The sequence below is a fragment of the Rhinolophus ferrumequinum genome, chromosome 4 (genome assembly GCF_004115265.2).
Source record: "Rhinolophus ferrumequinum isolate MPI-CBG mRhiFer1 chromosome 4, mRhiFer1_v1.p, whole genome shotgun sequence".
Taxonomy (NCBI): domain Eukaryota; kingdom Metazoa; phylum Chordata; class Mammalia; order Chiroptera; family Rhinolophidae; genus Rhinolophus; species Rhinolophus ferrumequinum.
Window position 1 is genome coordinate 100,958,858 of NC_046287.1, and position 23,877 is coordinate 100,982,734.

The 23,877-nt window shown below is 44.3% G+C and overlaps 1 protein-coding gene across 1 annotated transcript in view; it reads left to right on the top strand.

Moving 5' to 3' along the window:
• Window positions 1-23,877, top strand: part of MTUS2 (microtubule associated scaffold protein 2) — a 508,660-nt gene that overhangs the window by 397,015 nt on the left and 87,768 nt on the right. The window contains exon 8 of the mRNA XM_033104383.1: window positions 2,578-2,789. Coding sequence (XP_032960274.1) covers window positions 2,578-2,789 — 212 coding nt within the window. The remainder of the gene's footprint in view (window positions 1-2,577; window positions 2,790-23,877) is intronic.

Consider the following 23,877-nt stretch of genomic DNA (forward strand, 5'->3'; position numbering starts at 1 on the left):
GTCTGACATAGGCGTGGATGGGAAAGTAAGTGACACAACGTACTTCAGAGACTTAACTAAAGAGGTACTTAAAAAACATTGATCGTGCATGAAAGAATCCCATTTTGAGTGAGGACCAAAAGTGCTGCTGACTGTTAAGTGATTATTAGTCCCAGGCAAAGTTATATTTGATCTATTTAGACAGTGGCAGGACCCTTTTCATCTAACAGCAATAGAGAACTGTCCAGCCAGCCTTGTTTCTCCGCAGTTCCTTCCTGAGCCTTGGTCTGTGCTGTGACAGAGGCTGGGTGCCATGTGTGCAGACAACCAGAGTCTCAAACAAGGGGTAGGTTCATAAAGCAGTTTGGTGGCACAAAGCAGCTAAACACTCGCTTGGTGTGTCGATACCAGAAGCTGGTGTTCTCGGGGCCGCCTGTGTCTTGGCTCAGACGTCAGTTTGGTGGCCCCACGACAAGAAATGTGGCCTGAGTGAGCTGGTGTTCAGTAGCCACCGAGATTTTGAGTGTGTGGATAAAAGCAATATAATAATACCACCAATATCGAAGTAAGTATCAGGAATAGGATGTCACCAAATCCTTTTCTGTTGTGCATTTACCATGAAATAGAACTGCTAAGCTAGTAAAAAGGATACTGGTAACAATAATGCTAGTGGTAACGGGATAAATAAGACAGCCACTCATACATAACAATGTGAGTGCTCACCAATACCCACTCGTTCCGAGGCTACTCTGTGTGCCCTAGGTTGCAATCAGCTGTAGTTCACTGAGCTGGAAGTGTGTTTTATTATTTCCTTTAGATTTCTAAAAGCAGTGTCTTCTAGCGTAACGTTGTCAGGCACCTGATACCTCAACACACTAATTAAAACACTGGAGTGTTTTATAAAATCACCAGCCGCAGCAATAAAATGGCAAACAGGAATCATGGAAAACAAAACAAAACAAAACTACCTTTGGTCTTAGGCTGTGTCTCAGAGCTTAACGCGGGCAGTAAAATCTCTCACATTTTCTTGGTAGGTAGTTTTCTTTGGTTTGCAGTGGTGAACGTGTTGGGATTAAGTACATGTTAAGATTGATTTGCCCACAATGTACAAGTGAATTTTCTGGCATATTATGTACTTCATGGCCATAAAGACAGTTTTACAGGAGCAGTAAGTTCACATGTACTTTTCTATTAAGCCACAGCAGTTGAAGCTGTGTCACATGTGAGGTCACATTGCAATCTCTGATGATTTCTTAAGAGGAGGAAGATTTAATTAAAACTAGCATGGTTACTGTTAAATTAACAATCGAAAATATTGAGCTCAAGTCACCGTCTTTTCCCTTTAAAAGATGAGGCCACTTGTGTGGCCACAAGCCCGTGGCTCAGCTGCAGCTCCGTGTCAGGCACTGAGAGGGTCCCACTTTCCAAATTGTTTTGCATGACATTCTGGAGGTGGGGGGACAAAAGAATCTTTGAAATGTTGACGTTTATTCATGATTGTGTGGCCAGTGCCCCTGGCGTGTCCTCTAGGACATGATGTCCTTGAACAGAGGAAGGAAGGTCACTCTGGCATGGAAGTCCCTCGTATACCGCAGAGCTCTCTGGGTGTCAGGTCTGCCTGAGCCCCCACGAGAAGGACAGCATTTCTGAGGAAGACCCACCGACATTGTCTCTTTATCCTTTCCTGGGGCCTTAGCTTTACTCCTTCAAGCTTCAGCATAATAGTCACCTCTTTTTAAAGCCTTTCCCACCCTGTCCCCAACCCCAGGCAGAGTTTCAGGTTCCTCTGCCTGTGGCCCCCACCACACCTAACATTTGCCTGGCGGGAGCCCGGTGTCAGGGGCTTTATGGGCCCTGGTAAGGTATGCGGACTGTCTTGTCACCGCAATGAAGGAAGGGTGCAAACAGATCATGGCTGTTTTATATTTATAAGGAGTGATCTGGCTGCCGTGCAGTGAACGATGGTGAGAAGCAGGCCTTCCCGGGAGGAGGCAAGAGGTCATGGACGCTCGGACTGGGCCTTGAATGGTGGAGGTGGTGTGCATGGTTACATGAAGGGGACATTTTGGAGGACATTGATGCTGTAGAAATTTAAAGGCAGAAATCCCTGGAGCGGAGGTTATCAGAGGTGTGCCCTGAACGGGACAGCGAAGAAAGGGTCACCAGAGCCACCACAGAAAGGGAGTGAAGGGCATGTGTGCAGTACTCCCTGATGCTCCATTAAAAGGTTGCTAGGTTACACCTCCGACTTTGACCTGGACTGACTGATTTATTTCCCATTAGATATTTTCAAAGAGTAATCCCCTTGCAGAAAAACACATCTGCTCCAATCTCTCGAAACAGGCCTGGGAGAAATGTAGGAAACGGGAAGCAATTTGACAGTTTGGCCTGTCATTCTTCTTCTAAACATGAAGTGCTGCGCTTAGAACCATGTAAACTGAGCAAATACTTCAAGTCCTTCTCTGTTTTTCCTTTCTAATTACCATGGGCAACTCCTTTTAAGTCCCTTGCTCTTGATGAAATCCTCTGTAATCAGGAGCTGTTGTCACATTTGGGCCGAATGTTTTTTCAAGTGACTGGTTTGTTTTCTTTTTACAGGATACCCCAAGCAGAGGAGCACAGTTCCCCGAAATGGGTTTGCCCCCAAGCCGGACCTGCAGGCCCGGGAGGCCGAGCGGCAGTTGGTTCAGAGACTGAAGGACAGGAACGAGCAGCAGGCCAGGCAGCTGGGCCTCGTCCAGGGGGAGCTCAGAAGGGCCATCTGCGGCTTCCAGGCACTGGCCGTGGCCACTCAGCACTTCTTTAGAAAGGTGAGGCCACGCTCGGAGAACTCGAAGGGCTTCTGGTTTGGGGAGAGGGTGGTGATGCTGATGGGTGTGTGTGTGTGTGTGTGTGTGTGTGTGTGTGTGTGTGTTTTCGTTTGGGTTTGGGGTTTGATCTCCAGAAGGTCATACAAAATCCCGGGCAGCATCATGTCATGTTTGGGAAGCCAAGTTTATACTTAGATGTGCAAGAAATTCGTTTGGGAAGAATGATATAGCAGCCTGATCCCAAAAGGCGAAATTGTGTCAAAAATAAAGAACAGGATGTAAATGAAAATTTTGAAGGTGAGGTCTTTGAAGAAAATGGAGCATGTGCTTGTTTGCCCTGCATGGATAAGATGGCCGGCCAGATTTTGATATTTCTGCCCATTTCAGGCCACAGGGAGACAGGGTGGTGGTGCTGTCCCACGTCCGCTGTTGGTGGAATGTGTCAGGCCTGGGGCATCTCAGAGCCCTGCTCATAGGGTCCTTAGAGCAAAATGTGGGTGGGGGGAGGCATCCCTGCGCCCTGGGTTGTTTCTGAAAATGCAGACAGGGCTGGTTTCTTCTCAGCAATTAAATGTCCAGAGGCTTCTGAGGCCTCTGTACTGGAGTTAACCTGGCCCCACTCTGACGTGGACCGGAGGCTGGTGGGAGCTGGGGTCTGACTGAGAGCATTTCTCTTGAGTGTTTGGGGGAAGGAAATGAGCATTTACCTGAGAGGTTTAAACATTATGAATTAGCATATTAAAAAACCCACAGGGTATTTTGAGCTTCACAAATGGACATCCTGGTATCTATAAATGGGAAAAAGTTAAAATGCTATAGAAATGCCCTCTGAATAAGGAAATGAACGAACTAAATTTCTAGCTAATTTAAAGAAGCTTTTCGGAAGAATGTTAAGTAGCTCCATGTCCGCTGGCTTTATTTACGGTATCATCTGGACTTGTACGTGTGAAGGCCTCTTGCGACTTTTGTGATATCCTTCCGCCCTCCCAGCGCCCCCAGTGTAAAGCCTGAGCTGCCCTTTTCTGCTGCTGGGTTCTTCTATGCTTCAAGCCTTTAGCTGAAAGAGGCTATTACCAATGTATTGTAATGAAAAACAGGATGAGCAGATGTCAGTTTACCCATCCTTTCAGCCTCTTCCCTAACCCAACTGTTACCAGCAGCAGTAAATGGCTAATTTGAATTTCGTATCTTCCTTCTAGTCTAGTTCGGATGGTTTCACACCTTGAACAATTGAACAAGTGGCTGTATACCCACCCCTGTAAGGATTAAAATTACAAAACATTTTTGAGGTGCGAAAAAGGCCTGTCCTGCCGTGGTAAATACTGAGCGCTTTTCCTAGAGAAGAGTGGCATGTTTTTTTGTTCTGCAGCTCGGTGTGTATTTTCCACTGACTGACAAGTCTTTAAGAGAGATGAAAACGGGGTCGTTCATAGACAAGCAGTGGTGACAGTTACACTGTGACTCTTCCATGCGGCCTCCACCGATAGAACAGACCCTTGATCGAGGTTTCATATGCGTAGACATTGTTATAACATTGGTAACATGAGCTGTGATTTCAAGTCAGAATTTTTGGACCCCATTTTGGCATCATGGCAGAAAAGAAAGTTCCCGTGCCAAAGTTAAGTGTCAGTTCCTTGTAGTTGAGCGTTTCTGTTCCCCAGGAAAATTCCTTGTTGGCCCATGGACTGTGAGTTTCATTTCTCGGTGGCATACACATGGCTCTAAATCAGAGACCAATGGGCTGGCAGGAGACTTGCAGACACCTGCGTCAGACCCCCCCTACTACCAGAGCTGCCCTTGGAGTGACATTTCAGCAAGATGGATGGCAGACATGAATTTCATTTTCTTTTCAGTAAATCACCACCAGCAACTCTAGACAGACCTCCCAATGACCATGGCATTTCACCTCCCACACAGCGTGTTCTTTTAAATTCTTCTCTCCAGATAAGCCCAGAAGAAAAACTAGACGTGTTTAAAAAAAATAAGTCTGTAATTGAGCATAAGTGGCTTCCACACAGGCTGTCATATGTTTCTACGTGGTTTAAGATGATTGATCTGAGAGTTTGCCAGTAGTACCAATAGACCAGGAGGTAGGACGTGGGGTGGGGCAGCTGGGAAAATAGAGGCGGAACCACCTGGAAACCTCCAATGATGGAGCCTCTGTTACAAGGGCCATTGATCCTGAGACGCTCAGTGTCACTCTTGTGGGAGCTGATGCGTTGTTATTATGTGTGACACACAGCCGTAGCCGAGCATGCCCGCTGTGAAGATCATGGCCTCTATAGCCAACCCGAAAAGGCAGAGTCTTTTTCCTCTTCCGCTTAGAAGACCCTGCTGGAACTCTACGCATGCGTCTTTTCTACACTGTAGCATGTTGGTCTGTAAAGCACGGTTTCGGTTTCGTGGAGAGTGCCCTGTGCCCGAGAGGGGCCAGTCCCACCTCTGCCTCCATCTAGCGGTGGGTGAGGTCCTGAGAAAGTTACTGACCTTCTCTGAGTCTCGGCATCATCACCACAAGGGATGAGATCCTTGCCTGTTGGGCTCCGGCTGTGTCACAGCTGGGACTCCTGCTAACTCCCTTACCTCTGAGTCTTCCCTGATCAGTTTCCTTGATTTCAAATGGGACTCATAACTCTTCACAAGGGTATTGTGACGGTGTTGTGAATGCATGGACGAAGGTGCTGTGAACAAATATTCCATAAAACATTCTTTTTGAGTACAAGGAAATCTGACAAAGCCCTACCCTCAAATCTTTTACTGTCAAGTAGGATGAATAAGACATCGGTGAGATATATAAAGTTAAAACACAACACCAACCACTCTTATTTCCTGCTATATATACATAAAGGGTTTGGTGGAGTGTACTTTAAGAATAGAAATAATTTTCTAGTCCAGCTATTTAGCTGCTGCTATATATTTTTTCCAGAATGTGCTGACGCCACTAAGTATATACTGGAAGTCAGTCTTGGTTATGGGAAGTCATAGAAAAAAGGACTAGAAGCCCAGATAAGAATCTCCCATTTCTACCCCATGCTTCACAGGAGAGTGGCTGTGAGAGCTGTCAGCTGTGACACAGCTGGAGCCCAACATCCAGAAATTCTAAGATGCCACTTTTAGGTACCAATACCAGCCTTGTGCTGGTTCCAGGTAGCTCTGCCACTGTGGCAAGGCATGGCCCTCACCACAGGCCAAACGGATCTGCCAAAATCCGGGTCCCAGCCTTCCGGGTGCTGTAGTAATGAGCGTGACTCTCAGGGACGAGAGCTTCAGAGGGGCAAGTCAAAAGATTTGTGTCTTTCCCTTGCTGCCTGGTTCCTGAGAACACTACTCTTTGGCAGCCCCTCGTGGCTCATCCAGGAAACAATCTGTGAGGGCCTGTCTAGTAAAGGGGTGCCTGCCTCTGCGGCATCCGGTCTCATATAAGTTCCATCTGCAGGTGTATTTATTTTTATTTTATTTTTAATAAGATTTATCATATTTATTAAATACTTTTCACGTTAACCTGTGTCATTTTTATCAGTAGCGCTATAAATGGGATGATAGATGACAGTTTTTAATTGTGGTTTTTTAATTTATTATTAAATAGTTTAAGCATAAAAGGCATGCAAATTAATGTCAAGCGTTGTGTACTTTCTAAGCTTAATAAAAATTGATAATCAATGAATCAACCCCCTTCTCCCCAAAATGTGTGTGTGTGTGTGTGTGTATACACACACTTTTATTTGATTTTTTATCACAATTTTTAAAAATTGTGATAAAGAGTAGAAAGAGTAACACCCAAATACCTATCATCTATATTTAATCCTTGTGAACGTTTTGCCATATTCACCTTATGTTTTGGTTGTTAGTTAGGGGTATGTATTTTTAAATATAGTTTATATACTTCACTTATGTTAGTAGACGTGTTTTAGCAGCCCCGCCTCTACCACATGAAAGGTTCTGTGGAGGATTCAAAAGAGTAGCAGGCAGAGCTCCTTAATAAAGATATCTCTCCGTCCTAGCCATTTAACACCTGTTATTTTAACCCTCCCAACAACCCTACCTGTGTAGATATTATTCTCATGTGACAGCTGAGGAAACTGAGGCTCAGGGAGATTGCATAGGCTTCCAAAGAGCATAATCGGAAAGTGATGGCGCCACATACAAACGCAGATCAGTCCACACCCAACACGCATGTTGTTCCACAATATCATGATGCTGCTTCTCCCTGTCCCCCAGCCGTCAGGGTCTTTTTGATATGTTCTTTAAGGGGAAGAAGCTTAATTGGAAAAAACAAAAAGTGAAGCAATGTCCAAAAATTAAGCACATACGACGTCAGACAATTAATTTTGTGAACTCATCCTAGAAAAAGTGCTACATTCCTCATTGCTGAATATCACTATGGTCACCTTTGAAGTACTCCCCTTGGGAAGCTCTGCACCGATGCCAGCGCCTAGTTCACCCTTCAAAGCAATTTTGGAACTCTTTTTCTGGAATGGCCATCAGAGCGGTCGTCGTATTACCCTTGATGTCCTGAATGTCATCAAAATGTCTTCCTTTTAATATTTCCTTTATCTTCAGGTAAAGAAAGAAGTCACTGGGGGCAAGATCAGGTGAGTAGGGAGGGTGTTCCAATACAGTTATTTGTTTACTGGCTAAAAACTCCCTCACAGACAGTGCCGTGTGAGCTGGTACATCGTCGTGATGCAAGAGCCATGACTTGTTGGCGAAAAGTTCAGGTTGTCTTTTCACGCAGCCTTTTCAGCACTTCCAAATAGTAAGTGTGGTTAACTGTTTATCCAGTTGGTATAAATTCATAATGAATAATCCCTCTAATATCAAAAAAGGTTAGCAACATCGTTGGAATGAGTTCGCGAAGTTAATTGCCAGACCTCGTATACAGGATGAGCAGAAAATGACCTCAGGTGAAATTAGCGTGCTGCCTATAAAACGTGGTAGTGCTCAGGAGAAAGTACAGTGAGTGTGAGTGGGGAGGGAGCGGTCTGGAAAGGAGACTTGGAAGAGCTGAGATGGAGAATGGGGCAGGATTTGGGCTGAGTCATGGGGGAAGAAGAGCATGTGTGGAAGAGGGGGGCCAGAGCCTGTTGCCCCCCACGTGGTGCCCCAGCCCGATCTTGAAGCATTTGGCAAAGGAGTTAATTCATGATGAATAGAGATCTAGAGATGCAGGAACTGTTTCTAAAAGGGCAGAGATTGCTCTAGAACAGATCTCCAGCTCCTCGAGTAGACGGCCCAGCTTCATAGTCCCTGTTCCATAGCTCTGGGAGATCAGAGCTATGATCTGGCCAGAGGGAGGTGTGTGTTAAAGGAGAGAAGAGAAGAGACAGCATCCTGTTGTAAAATAAACACTTGCTTGCTTCAGCTATTTAGATTTTAATCTCATCAGTGTGAATATCGGCCCTGTGGCACCCAAAGCAGCAGAAAGGCCATTATGTCCACCATCCGAAGGACTGAGCACGTCTGGGACTTTCCCACTGAGTGCAGCTCTCAGAGCAGTAATTACACCTCATCCAAATGGAAAACAGTCAGCTCTTCGTTGCTCCCTAAATCCTAATGATGGCCATTTAAATATATACAACGTGTTTGTATAGACAGTGCCCTGTAATTATGTTCTCTTCCCTTAATATTACCTCGAATGGCGGAAGGCTTAGAGAAAATGTGAGTGCATAGGTTGGCATTTCTAACGGTCTTCAGTGTATAACCTGGTGGGACATGTTAGTGAAGTCGTAAATTGGTCCAATGAGCGTTGTTCTGAAAGAATGTTACATGTCACAGAAAGGAATGTCGCCACACTTCCTGTCTGGGAGAGCCATCAGTGTTTGCTTTTACTCTAAGGACTCTAGCTTGAGGAAGTCCTTAAGACAACCCCAAATACCACAATATTCCCAATAGCAAAGGATAGAAACCCCCCAGCTATGCTAAGCAAGGCTTGGAAGTAATAAGAACACTTGGCCTGGGTGTCAAAAATGGAAAACATTATAGTAGGTAGAAAATAAAACTCAAAATAGCTGTCTTCTCAACTTTTATGGAAGATCTCCAGTCCTGGGGTCTGATCCAACTTCCTTGATGATAATATAAATTTCATAATAAGGTGTTATAAGATAAGCGTAGATACTTGACTAAGGTAGAAACAAGTTGCCCCTTTCAGTTCATCTCTTAGATGTGTTAATTTTTTTTAATTAAATGACACCCCTTTTGAATACATTAATGCACCGCACGCATAATGACATTTCAGTCAAACTGTGGTAATTCCATAAGATTATAATGGAGCTGAAAAATTTCTGTCGCCTAGTGACCTCGGAGCTGTTGGAAGGTCATAGGCCAATGCAGACTGCTTTGTGCCGTCTCAGTCTCTCCCTAGTAATGCTGTGGGCTGCCAGTGCCTGGGGGTCTCACCCGGACCCCAGTGAGCTGCTCAAGGGCATCTCCCCTTTCTAAAGTAATGTGACAGCTGGACCCACCCTGTGCTTCTCATCACAATTGCAAGAGGTCCTTCCGTGACAACCGTTAGGAAACTTTGAACAAAAAAAGTTTATTGCTTACAGGTCCTGGATGTACAAGGCACATTGTGTGTGGCGGGGGTGGGGGAGGGGGCACACAGCGAGGTCCCTGGGAGAGAAGGAGGGGGAGAGAGAGAGAGAGAGATGTCTGGAGAGCACACAGATGGGGGGTTCTGCTTATACTGGCGTGGAGCATGGGTCCTAGTGTTTCGCTGACTCACTCTTTATTGGTGAATTTAAAACATAAGAGCAAGAATTGAAAGCACAGAAAGAGAAAAAGACAAGTAGTCCAAATGGTCAATTATTGAAATCAACCAAGATCGAAAACAAAGGAGCCTCAGTGGGGGGAGGTGGCTGGGCTCTTTATCTAGTCGTGTGGCTGGCAGTGTGTTTATTCCAGAGCTTTCCTTGGAGTCAATGCCTCCTTGAAGTGGATACCTCAGAAATCACAGCTTAAGTATAAAAATACAGCACATACAGTTACAGTGGTGGGCTCTACCATCCACGTTTGTGTAAGTGCACTCTGTGATGTTCCCACAATGACAGAATCACCTGATGACACATTTCTCAGAACGTGTCCCATCGTTAAGTGGTACAGGCCTGTACAAATGGACACCATGGGAGAAGAAAGACGAGTTCCATCTGCTCCTTTCTAAGGGAGGCCTGCAGGCTTCCCCCAGACCCCCGTGAGCAGTTGGTTTAAAGTGTCTGTAGTAAAATGCATGCCTTCAAAATATCCTAAGATGCAGAATCCAGTGTAGGTTTCCTACAGACCAGGGAGGCCGCGAGTGGTGGGAGTGGCACGTCCCGAGGCCATGCCATTCAACCTATCTAGACCCATGCCCTCTGATAAATACCAAAGTTGCTACTTAAATGTCATGGGAAATTTATTTTAAATTAAATTACGTGCTGTAAACTCCCCTCCAAGTAAAAACAAGCTGAAGGAATAATCGTTTTCAAAAATAATTACTGCCTGAGGAGATAGGAAATGCATTTCCTCAGCTCCTCTGTGAGAGATGAGTTTAACTTTCCTAGACCTCAGTTTTTCTGTTGTCAAACGAACTCAAGACGAGTCTGGAGACGTTGCTAGAAATAAATGATAGAGATTTACTGAAAGGTCTTAGAGTTTGCAAACTGGAAACACAGGCAGGCAAAAACCCAGAAGTTTTCCAAAAAAGAAAGAAAAATGAAGAGTTCTAATAGATTTTATAGCTTTATTCTCAAGATAATTCTTGAGAAATATCAGTCCTGCATTCTTAGTCCTAGGATTGGTCCAGGACGGTTATCATCACATGTCAGGTGGTCAGGAAGATGGGTGCCAGGAGGTCTGGTCAGGTCCTGGTGGTCTGGATAATGGATGTCAGGCGGATGTCACAAGAGTCCTTCAGGGGGTCATTAGAGGGTGACCTGCTGGTCCAGACATAGATCCGGGCATTGCCAAGTACTGGAAAGTTCAAGCAGTTTAAGTTCCAAAGCTAGTTAAAATAAGAATGGAGTCTTTCCTCAGTCCTCAACCTTCATAATCTTAATAATTTTAGCAGCTTGGTTAAAATGACCCCATTTTACATATTCCCTGTCTTCACTCTTTCTTCACCATAAAATGGGGTGACTGAAGGTCCAACTTCAGCAACGAGACCAGAGTGAGGGAGTTGTCGTGCCCTGGAGTCTGTGATTGAATTCGGTCCCTCTAATTCGGTACAGCAGTGCTGTCACTTAACTACCAGGAAAGGCCCATCTTCTTCCCAGGTGATGGAGGACGCCTGTTAATCGGTGTAGTCCACTTTCCGTGTACCTGCTATGTCATGACCACAGTTTAGAAAATACAAGTTAAATTGTCCTTTGTGGGAAGATCATTGTTAAGTAGGCCACTTCTGTGGTGCATTTAAAACACGAGTGAATGTCTGAGGATACCATCATCTTCTGCAGCTTCTCAGGGACACTGCCAGCACAGAGAGAACGAGAGCGAGAGCGAGAGCGAGAGAGAACGGGCTGTGGAGCCGCTGCCCGATGGGGCTGGGCCCTCTGCTTGCTCCCTTTGGCCATCTGCTTTCTGGAAGGTGCACGTGGTGTGGTGGATTGTGTGTGCCCTCCCCTCGGGGCTAGAATTGGGACCGGGGTTCCCTGTGCATAAGGCACCTGGTTGCCTGTAGTGAGTTGTGCTGAGAGCCGCCCTCTGTCTGCCCACTCCGCCTCTCTCTCAAGACGCATACACGAAACTATCTCAGACCCACAGACACGTCACTTCCACCCCAGACATCCTGTTCAGCTGAACACCCATTTGTTAAATGGAAGATCTGAAAACTAGGTTTCAGACCCTGACTTCTAATTCTGGAGGAGAGACACCTGTCCAAACCACTGCAAGGAGTGATTCCTCCAGACGGGACCCCAGGGTCCCTGGGGCCCCTTCAGGGAGGACAGGTGCTTGTGAACTGGCATAAGAATAAATAAGGTGTCAGTCGGCACAGGTGGAAGGACCCGGCACTGCAGGCCGCAAGCCCGGGGAAAGGGCACGACGGTTCTGGGAAGAGCCTACTTTGCCTAAAGCTTGGAGTGTGGAAATGAGGCAGAAAGGTTTGGGGGCTTGGATTGTAAAGAGAGGGAACTCTGTTTGAGGCAGTTCAGGGGAGTTTGGGACAGAGCACGAAAGCGTTTGAAGCTGCATGTGCGGGAAATGAATATGGTAGCAGAGGACGGGATGGTGGCAGGAAGAAAACCCCAGGCACCGAAAACCATTGGGAGGTTCTGCTAGAATTACTAATAATCCAGGAAAGATGTGAGAAGGGCCGGAAGGAGGATCAGGGATCTTGACAGAAAGGACAGGGCAGACACCGGCCCGAGGGCACAGGTTGTGAGATGAATGGGGTCTCCATGGGGCTTTAACGGCTACAAGATGCCCCAGATGTTAAGTGACAAACCCTCGCCACCCCAGCCCCAACAACTGCTGAGCAAAATCACAAAACTGTGGAATAGGACTACGTGGGTGTATAGCTCAGAAATATTGAAATGGGTCATGGATTCTCTTGTTAAATATCTTCTCAGTAACTGTACACTTTGTGCATCAGTGAACTCACAAGGGCCAGGTCCAGTTACCTGTAGGGAGGGGCATTTCCCCAAAATATACTTTTCACTGAAATACCACCTGTCCCTTTGAAATTCAGAAGAAATTGTGTAGAATCCCTTCCCAAATTTCTGGGGTACCCTGGGTCTCTCCCATTGTCCCAGTAATTTCAGGGGGAAGGTGCTTCTATTTTTTACAGTTACCCACGGCTCTGCATTTCTGCCTCTCTTAATTTAATTCAGTTTACGGGCTCCTACCATCCTCCTTGTGCTCCTGCGTTCTGTGCAGCAACCCCCCACCTAGTGTCACCCTGGCATTGATTTCCAAGATTCTTCCTGCATTATGATGCTGGGGTCTCTGCTAGAGTTCAACATGGAGTTAGATGTCAGGAGAGGAAAAGGAAGCTCTAGAAAAGTGAACTTGGGAGCCATTTACATAGGAATGATGTAAACGAGGATGAGACTGACAGGAGAGGAGCAAAAAAGACACAGGACACGCTCCTGTAGGGGCCAGAAGAGGAAGAGAGCAAAAGAAATAGGAACTGGTGAGAAAGGGTGTTTTTGAAACAGAAAGAGTCCTACCTCGAAGAAGCCATTGAGGGAGGAATTTCTAAAAGACGAGAACGATTTGTAATACCAGGCACCAGACAGTGGTTGAAAATGAGGCAGAACGAGGAAATACCCTGGGGTCTGGCCATTTCAGAGGACTGTCTGTGAACAGGTCAATACAAGCAGATTTTCCTGCTTGTTTAGCAATCAAATGCTTTAGCAAAGCCTGGCCTCCCTTCAGCCCACTATGAAGCCAGTACTCAATCCTGTGAGAAGTGGCAATGGTGACATCTACAGGGCATTGTCTGGAAATGAAACTCCGCGCCCAGACAAGAGCTCAAGACAAATATTACCTTCAGTTCCAGGGAATTTTACAAAACACAAGTGCTGCTCCCCTACCGCCTTCACTGAAGTGGGAGCTACAGACCTACCTGTTCGACCAACTTAATTGAAACTAGGTTTGAAATTAAAAACACACAGCTACTTTCATTTTTCATTTTATTCCTGACAATCAAATTACTAAGACAGCAGGAATAAGATTTATGTCATACACTGCAAGCAGTTTGCCTGTGAGATAATTCACGAAAGCAATTATGTGTTGCACAAACCTAAGAGTCAAACCATCTATATCTGTAATTCAGCCCCTGAAAAAAGAGAAAGCCCATCCCTTCTGCTCCAACAGAGACAGAAACAGAAACATTTAAAATTCAAAAGTACTCAGACTCTTACATGACAGTGTTCTCTTGAAAACAAAGACTTATCCTGGGTTCTCTGCTGACAAAATAGATAGGAGGCGGTATCATTTCTCACATTTGTCTTCAGTAGTGTTTCCCCAATTTTTGTTTCTGTTTGAGAGAAGTGCAGAGCCAGAATTCTGTGTGTATTTTACAAGCATATATGAGGCAGAAAAAGAGAGGGGGAAAAAAGAAACAAAGAAGAAATGCAGCGAATACAGTAGTTACAAAGATAGTAGATATTAATCCAATTATATCAATATCACATTAAATGTTAGTGGTCTATAGACACCAATTAAAAGACAGGGATAGTCAGAAATGATTATTTTTATAAACCCAACTATATGTTGTCCACGAGAAACCCAATTTAGAAATAAAGACTCATATTAAAAGTAAAGGGATACACCATGCTAGCAGTTATCAAAAGAAATTTGGACTAGCTATATTAATTTTAGACAAGCAGACTTCCAAACAAGGAGGATTATCAGGGATGAAGAGGGGCACTGCACAATGATGACATGAAAATGTCTGCAAAAGACATGAAAGGCTCACGTGAAGGTCGTTGATATTTTAGGCAGATTCTGTTTGGATCCAGTGACTTTTACGTTCACGTACTATTCAGGTGTTGCAGTTCTGAGAACTCTGTTGCTTTAATCTCAAAAATGTGCTGAAAAGCCTCCAGGATTTAGGTGGAAAAAATAATTGTAAATCCCTGATGTGTCCCGGGCACTGCTCTGCCCTTTCTATTTTTTAGGTACATTATCTCATGTAATTCTCACATTACCCTTTTGATGTAGGTGTTTGGGTGCCCATTTTATAGGGGACTCAGGTTGTTTTGATCAAATAACATTTAATTGATTATTTCATTATCAAATATTTAACAAGCACCTGCTAAGTCTCAGAATAGTAAAGTGGATATGAGGCAGGGTCTTCCTTCAAGAAAATCCCAGTCAAATATTCCACCTAATAGTTGCAAAGCACATCGTTTGTTCCTCTCAGTATTGCCAAAGACAGACAGGAGAACTCTTTGTAGCCCCATTTTCCAGATAAAGAAACAGAGTAGAAGGGGTTTTTCCTGGCGTAAAATGTCATGGGCTAGCAAGCAGTAGAATCAAGACGCCATGCTCCTCCCACTTTTCTGACCATGGTATTTCATTGAGAAAGACGTGAAATTGATTTATCTGCTCAGAGTGGGTTTTGTCTATCAACATTGTAGCTGGATGAAGCCACGTGCGACATTTATTGCAGCCCCTGCCTGTGACCATGGTTGCATGAAAGTGACAGTTCTCCACAATACCACTGGGGTATTAAACATGACCTTTCCCCAGGCTGTGGGGAGACTATTTCTGCTTTGATTTTCCTTATGAGTCTGGCAACACTGGCAGACCAAAATCTCAATGCAAAATAGCATCTTGACCTCAGGTTGAGATGTCACTCTTCTGACATTCAATACAGAACACTATTTGGTGGCTGCAGGGAAAAGCCATGCTCCATTCAACAATTTGGCACCATGAGCGAAGGAGCACTTATGGGTTTCTAATTGCCCTAAACTGTCAAATCTTAAGTAACAATTGTAGCTCTGTTGAGATTAACTGTAAGGTTGGCCAAAAGCTCACTATTTTGCCCTATGCCTAGGGACAAATACTCATCCATAAAGACCTCCACCATGCCCAGGGTCATGAAACAGATTCAGGTGGCTGCTGAGTAAGAGCCACAAGATGCTGTGTTTTCCCCCAAAAGTCAAGGCCTGAGCAAGCTTTCAGACCTGAGAAGGTCAGAATGTTTTTCATCTTCAGATTTTATAAATGTGTAGTATCCCCAATGAGTCGCTCCTCAACACGCCCTTTCTCACGTGAAGACCCAACACGCGAACCGAGCAGGTAATCCCAAAGGGCCCAGCTGAGTCCCGGCGCTGGGTGAGATGGAGGGAGCACCCTGCACCCTGTCTGCCCCCTGAAGGCAGCTATGCACCTGGCAGACCCCATGGAGCAGCGACCTGAGGACTCTGAAAGGGACCAGGAAGACCAGAATTTGGAGGATCACAGAACTGATGGTGAACTTCCAAATTTTTCCGTCCAGTGTTCTCTTGCCTGAGCTCAGTGCAGCTTGAAACCTGGAAGTGGATACCTGGGCATGGCAGAGGGAGGTCCACCAGGAGCCCTCCATGTACGGCTGCACAAGTGAGACAGAGCATTCTAGCACTCAGAGAGAGCCAAGTAAATCCCCGGTTTTTTCTCTTCATTTTCTCACACCCGCAAACTGCAAGTGGCCTTGTGGTTGTGCCAGCGGCAGTGGTGGCAGCAGGAGCTGCCCACACCAAACCCCGAGGGGGGGCGACCTCCTCTCTGCTTGTTGGAGCTGCCCCCCACGAGGGTGGGGCAACCTCCCAGCTTGCCTTCGCTCTCTGTTCTCCTGCTGGTCAGCCACAGATGTGTGCTCAGTTGTGAGAAGTGCACAGCAGGGGGCGTGCTGGGTTCCAGCCTTCTGACTGGAGGACTAAAAAGGGGGCGCCAGGAAAGTGGGAAGGACTGCAGACATTGGAGAGGGAGAGGAACTTGGGAACGCGAACCTTTAAAATAGTTTATGAACCCCTGGGCTTACCCCTGAGCTGCACGTGTGTGGATCTCACCCTAACAGCATACACAGACTGTGAAAACTGAACTATAGGACAGGCCCCTCTCAATGCCCGGCTGGCCATTGTTTGGTGTGCACGGGGGGTGGGGGGGCTGTCCTAATTTTAAAAGCACTTCAAAGGCTTTTAAAACTGAACTGACGCCACAAGCACAGCAGGCTGGATGGAACTAGTAACCTGAATTTTACCTGATCTATTGCCCGCTATCGACTCTCCATAGGAATTAAACAAGACCCAGACTCTTGTTCAATTACCGTATACGGTAATACGAGTATCCAAAACACCCAGAACACAATCTAAAATGCTCTGCAAAGAACCAGGAAAATCTCAACTTGTACAGGAAAAGCCAGCCTACAGACAATAAAGTCAGGAAGACACAGGTGTTGGATTTGACAAAGATATTAAATGCATTTGACAGCATCAAATGTCTTTAAAATGCTCCAAGAAGTAAGGCCAAGTACTCTTAAAATGAATGGAACGATGGAAAGTCTTATCAAAGAAATAGAACATATAAAGAAGAATCAAATGGAAATTTTAGAACTGAAAAATATAACTAAACTAAGAAACACTGCGTGGAGATGACAAAGAGTCAGTAAAATTGAAGCTCAATCAACAGAAGTTAGAAATCGTCCAATCTGAACAACCAGAAGAAAAGAGATTTTGAAAGATGAAGAACAACAACAACAGAGGTAGCTCAGAGAGACAATATAAAAAGGAAGAAAGGAGAGTATGTGCTGGAAAAGTGTTTGAAGAAATAATGGCCCCAAACTTCCCAAATTTGGTGAAAGGTATAAACACACAGATTCAAGAAGCTTGGTGAACCTCAAACAGGATGAGGCCAAAGAAATCCATGCCCAGACTACCAAAATCAAACTGCTGAAAACCAAAAACAAAGAAACAGAATGTTGACAGCAATCAGAGAAAAATGACACATTATTTATGAGGGAACAACAATTCAAATGATTGCAATTTTTATTATTATTATTATTATTATTATTATTATTATTATTATTATTATTATTATTATTATAAACCATGGAGGCCAGAATCCAGTAGAACACTTTCAGAATGCTGGAAGAAAGAACCACCCACCTAGAATTCTATGTCTTGTGAAAATAGTCTTTAGAAATGAAGGTGAAATAACGACATTCTTAGATAAAAGGAAAACTAAAAGAATATTAAAAGATTATAAAATTAAGGTCTACAGACCTGATCTAAAAGAACTGTTAAAGGCAGTTTCCCAGAGGAAATGATACCAGAAGGAAACTTGGAACAACAGCAATGAAGAGCGACAGAAGTAGTAAATATCTGGGTAGATAATAGACTGTCATTTTCCTATTGAGTCTTTAGAATATATTTAAAAGCCAAGAGCCAACATTATAACATTGTCTGATGGGGTTTTCAGTGCACATAGATAGTATTCAAGATTATTATACAACAGAGAGTGTGCAAAGGGGATCCCATGGCAGTAAGGTTGCTGCATTTCACTTGGGGTGGTAAAATATTGATTTTAACTAGCCTGTGAAAAGTTAAATTTGTACATTGTAATTCCCAAACCAACTAAAAAATTATACAAAAAGATACAGTCCAAATGCAATAAACAAATTAAAATGGAATACCGAAACACTTCAAATAACCCCCAAATGGGCAGGAAGGGGGAAACAGAGGAACAACACAGGGAATAAAGAGAAAACAATAAAATGGTAGGTCTAAGTTCAAACATATCAACAGTTCCATTACGCATCCTGTAATGATTTTAGCAAACCATGACCCACAGGCCAAATCCACTTTGTAAGTCAGGTCTTATTGGAACGCAGCCATACTCACTCCTGTATGTACTGCCTCTGGCTGCTTTCTCACTATGGTAGAGTTCAGTGAAACAGACTATATAGGCTACAAAGTCCAAAATATGTATTGTTAAAAAGAAAAGTCCGACGACCTCTGGTCTAAACACACCAATTAAAAGACCAAGATTGTCAGAGTATGTATGGAAACACGGATTTAAAAAAAAAAAAAAAAAAAAAAAAAAAACCATGACCCAACTCTATACTGTGAACAAGAAACTTGCTTAAAATAGAATGATATATGTAGGTTGAAAGTAAAAGGTTAGTAAAAGATACAACATGGAAACACAACTCGAAAGGAAGCTGGAGTGGCTGTATTAATATCTGACAAGTAGACTTCAAAGCAGAGAAAATTATCAGGGGTAAGAGGATATTATATAATGATAAAAGAGTGAATTCACCAAGAAAACAATTCTACGTGTGTTTGCATCTAACAATAGACCTTTAAAATACATCAAACAAAAACTGAGAGCTGAAAGAAGAAAAAGACAAATTCGAAATTATACTTGGAGATTTCAACCCCCTCCTCTCTCAGCGACAAACAGAAGCAGCAGACAAAAAATCAGCAAGGAGACAGAAGCACTGAGTAACACCACCAGCCAGCAGGATCTTACTGGTGTTTATAAAATGGTCCATCCAATGACAGCAGAACACACATTCTTTCAAGTGCCCATGGGACATTTGCCAAGATAAACCATGTCCTGGGTCATAAAACGAACAAACTTAGAATAATTGGAATCAACAAAGTATATCATCTGACCTTGATGAAATCAGACGAAAATCAGTAAGAGAAAGATAACAGGAAACTCTTTAAACATTTGGAAACTAAATAACACACTTCTAAATGACGCATGGGTCAAAAAGAAGACTCAAGGGAAATTAGAAAATATTTTAAACTGAATGAAAATTAAAATACAACATTTAGAAATCTGTGGAATTTGGCTAACATAGTGCCTAGAATGATGTTTATAGCATTAAATGCTCAGAAAAGAAGAAGAAAGATCTCAAATCAATAATCTGAGCTTCCACCTCAAGACACTAGAAAAAGAATACAGTCAGCCTTCCATATCCATGGATTCTACATCTGGGCATTCAACCAACTGCAGACTGAAAGTATTCTTTAAAACAGTTACATTGTTGCTGGTGTGTACTGTATAGTGGATGCTGTTTGTACCAAACACCGTACAGACTCTTTTTTCTTGTCATTATTCCCTAAACAACACAGTGTAACAACTATTTACATAGGATTTACATTGTATTAAGTATTATATGTAATCTAGAGATGATTGAAAGTATAAGGGAAGATGTGCGTGTGTTATATGCAAATACTACACCATTTTATATGAGATTTGAGCATCCACGGATTTTAGTATCCACGGGGCTGGGGGGAGGGTCCTGGAACCAATTCCCACAGATACGCAGCGACGACAGTATATTCTTACGGCACATAGCACAGTTACAATATAGCACACAAATAATGCCATAGCAAGCAAAGGAAAGGAAATAATAAAGATAGAAGAAGAAATCAATGACACTGAAAACAGAAAAATAATAGAATCAGTGAAACCAAAAGCTGTTTCTTTGAAATGGTCAATAAAATTGATAAACCTATGGTAAGGATAACAACAAAAGAAAAAAACAAACTTTCAGCATCAGGAATGATGCTGACCCCATGGATATTTAAAAGGAATGGCACAAAAAGTCAAGAACCATATGACTTCATTTATATGTGGGATATAAAACTGAAAGCGACAAACAAGCAAAAACTCATAGACACAAACAGTTTAGTGGTTACCAGAGGGTAAGGCAGGAGGGAGAAGGTAGAAGAGGATAAAGAGGGTCGAATACATGGTGATGGAAGGAGAACTGACCCTGGGTGGTGAACACACAATGCGATATACAGATGATGTAATACAGAATTGTACACTTGAAATTATATATTTTTAATATATCATCAATGTTACCCCAATAAATTTAATAAATATTTTTAAAAAAAGGAATGAACTATTGACACATGGAACAACTTGGGTGTTCTCAAAGGCGTTGGGCTGAGTGAAAGAAGTTAGGCTCAAAAGCTTATGCACTCTTTGATTCCGTTCATGTGAGATTTTTCCAAAAGACAAAATAGTAATGGAGGACAAATTCGTTGCTGTCTGGGATCAAGGATGGGTGGCGGAGGTGCAGAGGTGTTTTTTGGAGAGATGCACCTGTGCTTTATTCTAGCGGTGGTTACATAAATCTATGTTTTAAAATTTATAAAACTCTACACAAAAAAGCCACACACACACACAGCACAGTGTTACTGTATATTCATTTTTAAGATAAATTTTGATACAAGATCACAGTTCATGGGGTCATTTTCTCATTGTCCATTGAGTCATCTGAAAGGCAAGTATATTTAGGGTTTGGTGGGGTGGGTTCTCACTTCTTTATGAAATAGGTTGCCTCTGTTTGCAGGGTGATGTATGTGTGATTAAAAATTAATATAAGACCTGGTATTTGATTATATTATATTATACCCGGTATTGTATTATATTGTATTATATTACCCGGTCTTATATTATAGTAAAATAAAACCGCGTCTGATAATTTTTGCTCCAAAAGACCCATTAGAGCTGATGGTCCAGCTAGGTCTTATTTTCGGGGAAACACGGAATTTCTCGGTTTAGGTTTACATAAATCAGCCACTTTCACGGTTGAAAACGCTCTCCTGGGTTTAATTCTCTCCGACTCCTCTCTGGGTGGATTCCAAGTCCCAGGAGTGTCACTGGTCACAGGGGGCAGGGATTTGTCGGCTTCTGGCTCTCCTTCCACCCTGCTCCCTGACTGGCAGCCCGTGTGCTATAGGTCATCTGGAAGGGTCTTGGGGATGTCACCATCACATCAGTCCTGCTGCTGTGTACAAGCACGCCTTCAGAGCTGCGCAGGGTCCCTGACTCTGTCCTCACAGCACCCTACGTCCCCCGGGGACTGTGGCCTCTGGTTGTCAGGTCCACGAAGACCCCTGCTCCATCTGGTATGGGTGTTGCTCTCTGTCCTCTAAAGCCTTCAGGAGACTCGCCGTGCCCTCAGACTGCAGCAACCTCTGCTCTGCTGCAGTCCACTGCAGCTCCAGAGAGGTCAGTGGGATGAGCCAAGCAAGGGGCCCCACCACTCTGGGATCCCCCAAATGATGGGGGTTCCACAGGGTTTGAGTCCCTCGTCTGATACAGCCCGTGTTCCTCACTGCATTCTGCTGCCCCTAGTGGTTTATATCTGGAAGGATACCTAGTCCAGTAAGGTGAGAAAACACAGGGTGGAGAACGCATCGGATTGAGGTTCAGAAAACCTGACTCAACTCTGATCCTTATCAGCATGGTGACCTAGAAAATTCACAGAATCTGTGTTTACCTTTCCTTGGCTGTAAAATGAGACTGTTATGAGGGCGAACTGAGATAATACGCGTAAAAGAGGTTTGAATCCTCTTCCACTTCATGATAATGACTATTTATTTGAAAAAGAATTGTCAAGTGCCTGCTCAGAACCACAAGCTGTGCTCAGTGCAGGGAGAGCACTAGAGAGCAGAGCAGACGTCGTCTGCATGCCCCTGGAGCTCAGACTCCGGTGAGGGATAAGTCAAGTCACCACAAAAATGAAGAGAAGAAGCAATGTCGGAGGCTGCTTCCTGGTCTGGGAGATCAGGCATGAGTGTGCTCTCTGAGATGGAAGAAAGAGGTCAGGAAACAATATTGTCATCGGCCTTGGTGGCAGGGGGCTGCATGTGGAAATCATTGTGGAGGGGAGGGGACGTGTATGTCCATGGAGCTACAGGAGGCTGGGGAGGCCAGCAGAACCCTAGGCTGGGGAAGGGGTTGACAGGCCAGACCTTGCAGAGCCCCCCAAGCAGTGATGGGAGGCTGGTCCTTACCCAGGAGCAGAAGGAAGACTGCGCGGAGGGTGATCTGTGCCGACTGAAACGTTTCCAAGGGCAGGGAGATGAAATAGGAGGCTATGGCCATAGTCCAGATGGGAGCGGATGCCGTGGCTTGGACCATATGGGGGACGTGGAGATGGAGAGAAGCCGATGGATGGTCAGAGGGATGTGCAGGATGTCATTTCAACGGGAGTGGTGATGTGCTGGAGTAAGGGGTAAAGGAAAGGTCGCTGTCAAGGACGAGGTCCAGGTCTCTGGCTGAGGCACCCATGACCAGGGCTGTCACTCGCTGAGATTGACATGGCAGGATGTGGGCTCCAGGGAGCTTCCAGAATCAGGATCTCAGACATGTAGAGCTTAAAGTTAAGGTGTCTTTGAGACATCAAGTGAAGAGGTCAAGTAGGCTAAACAGACCTGGCACTCTTAAAACCATCCGCTAGTACTTTCTGCCTGACATTTCAGAGGAAATGACAGAACACTTGCTGTGGGTGCAAAGAGATGCTTCTTCCGTATCTGACACAGCGCCTTCCCTCACAGAGCCGGCCTCATTTGGGAGAGTAGATGAACACATGGCACCGTGCAAAACACCAGCCAGCGTGTGATTGACGATCAGATTGGGGTATGCCGGAAATGAGTGGGAAAGTTTCCTGGGCCAAGGGAGGCTCACCTGGGGGCACATGGCGAGCTGAGGAACAGGGAGACAGCTGCACAGCCACGACCTGGAGGAGGGTGAGTAGATGCAGGCTGCGTTGGAGGCAGTGCATGGCATTGGGTCACAGAGTCCAGCCACGTCACGCAGGGCTGTATTTGAAGATAAAACAGGTATTCTTGGAACTGTTGGCTTTCTACTTCATTGCCTTCCGGTCTTGTTAAAGGACAGATTAATCATGGTAAATGGCAAACATTAGTTCAAATGACATGTAAATTGAGTGTGTGTGTGTGTGTGTGTGTGTGGGCACGAGGTGTGACAATTATGTTCGCAAACTTGTTGCAACGATGTTGCTAACCTTTTTTGATATCAGAGGAATTATTCATTATGAATTTGTAACAACTGGACCGTTAACCAAGTTTACTACTTGGAAGTGCTGAAAAGGCTGCATGAAAAAGTTAGACGACCTGAACTTTTCTCCAACAATTCATGGCTCTTGCATCACGACAATGCACCAGCTCACACGGCACTGTCTCGGAGGGAGTTTTTAGCCAGTAAACAAATACCTGGATTGGAACACCCTCCCTACTCACCTGATCTGGCCCCCAATGACTTCTTTCTTTACCCAAAGGTAAAGGAAATATTGAAAGAAAGACATTTTGATGACATTCAGGACATCAAGGGTAATACGACGACAGCTCTGATGGCCATTCCAGAAAAAGAGTTCCAAAATTGCTTTGAAGGGTGGACTAGACACTAGTGTCGGTGCATAGCTTTCCAAGGGGAGTACTTTGAAGGTGACTGTAGTGATATTCAGCAATGAGTATGTAGCACTTTTTCTATGATGAGTTCACGAACTTAATTGTCCAACCTAGTATTTTTGTCCCTCAGGCAAGACTTTAGGCATTGCAGTGCCTAACAGCCATCTTAATAAAATTATCCTAAAATAGATGCAAGGGCCTAGAGGATTTGATGTCTCTTACTACTCCCTCATCGCCTCAGCTATTGGGGGCAGCTGGGGTGACCCCGTAATAAAACCTGGAGGCTGTGCCATGGGAGGGAGTAGACAGCTCAGCAAAGCTAAGGTAGGGACGTGTTTCTAAAGGAAGATCGCATGAATGATTCTTCTCAAATTTTTGTTCATGTGGGAAAATGTCTTCAGATTTGAATCAAAAGCATGTCTGTGTAGGGAAGAGGTCTCATCCTGGGG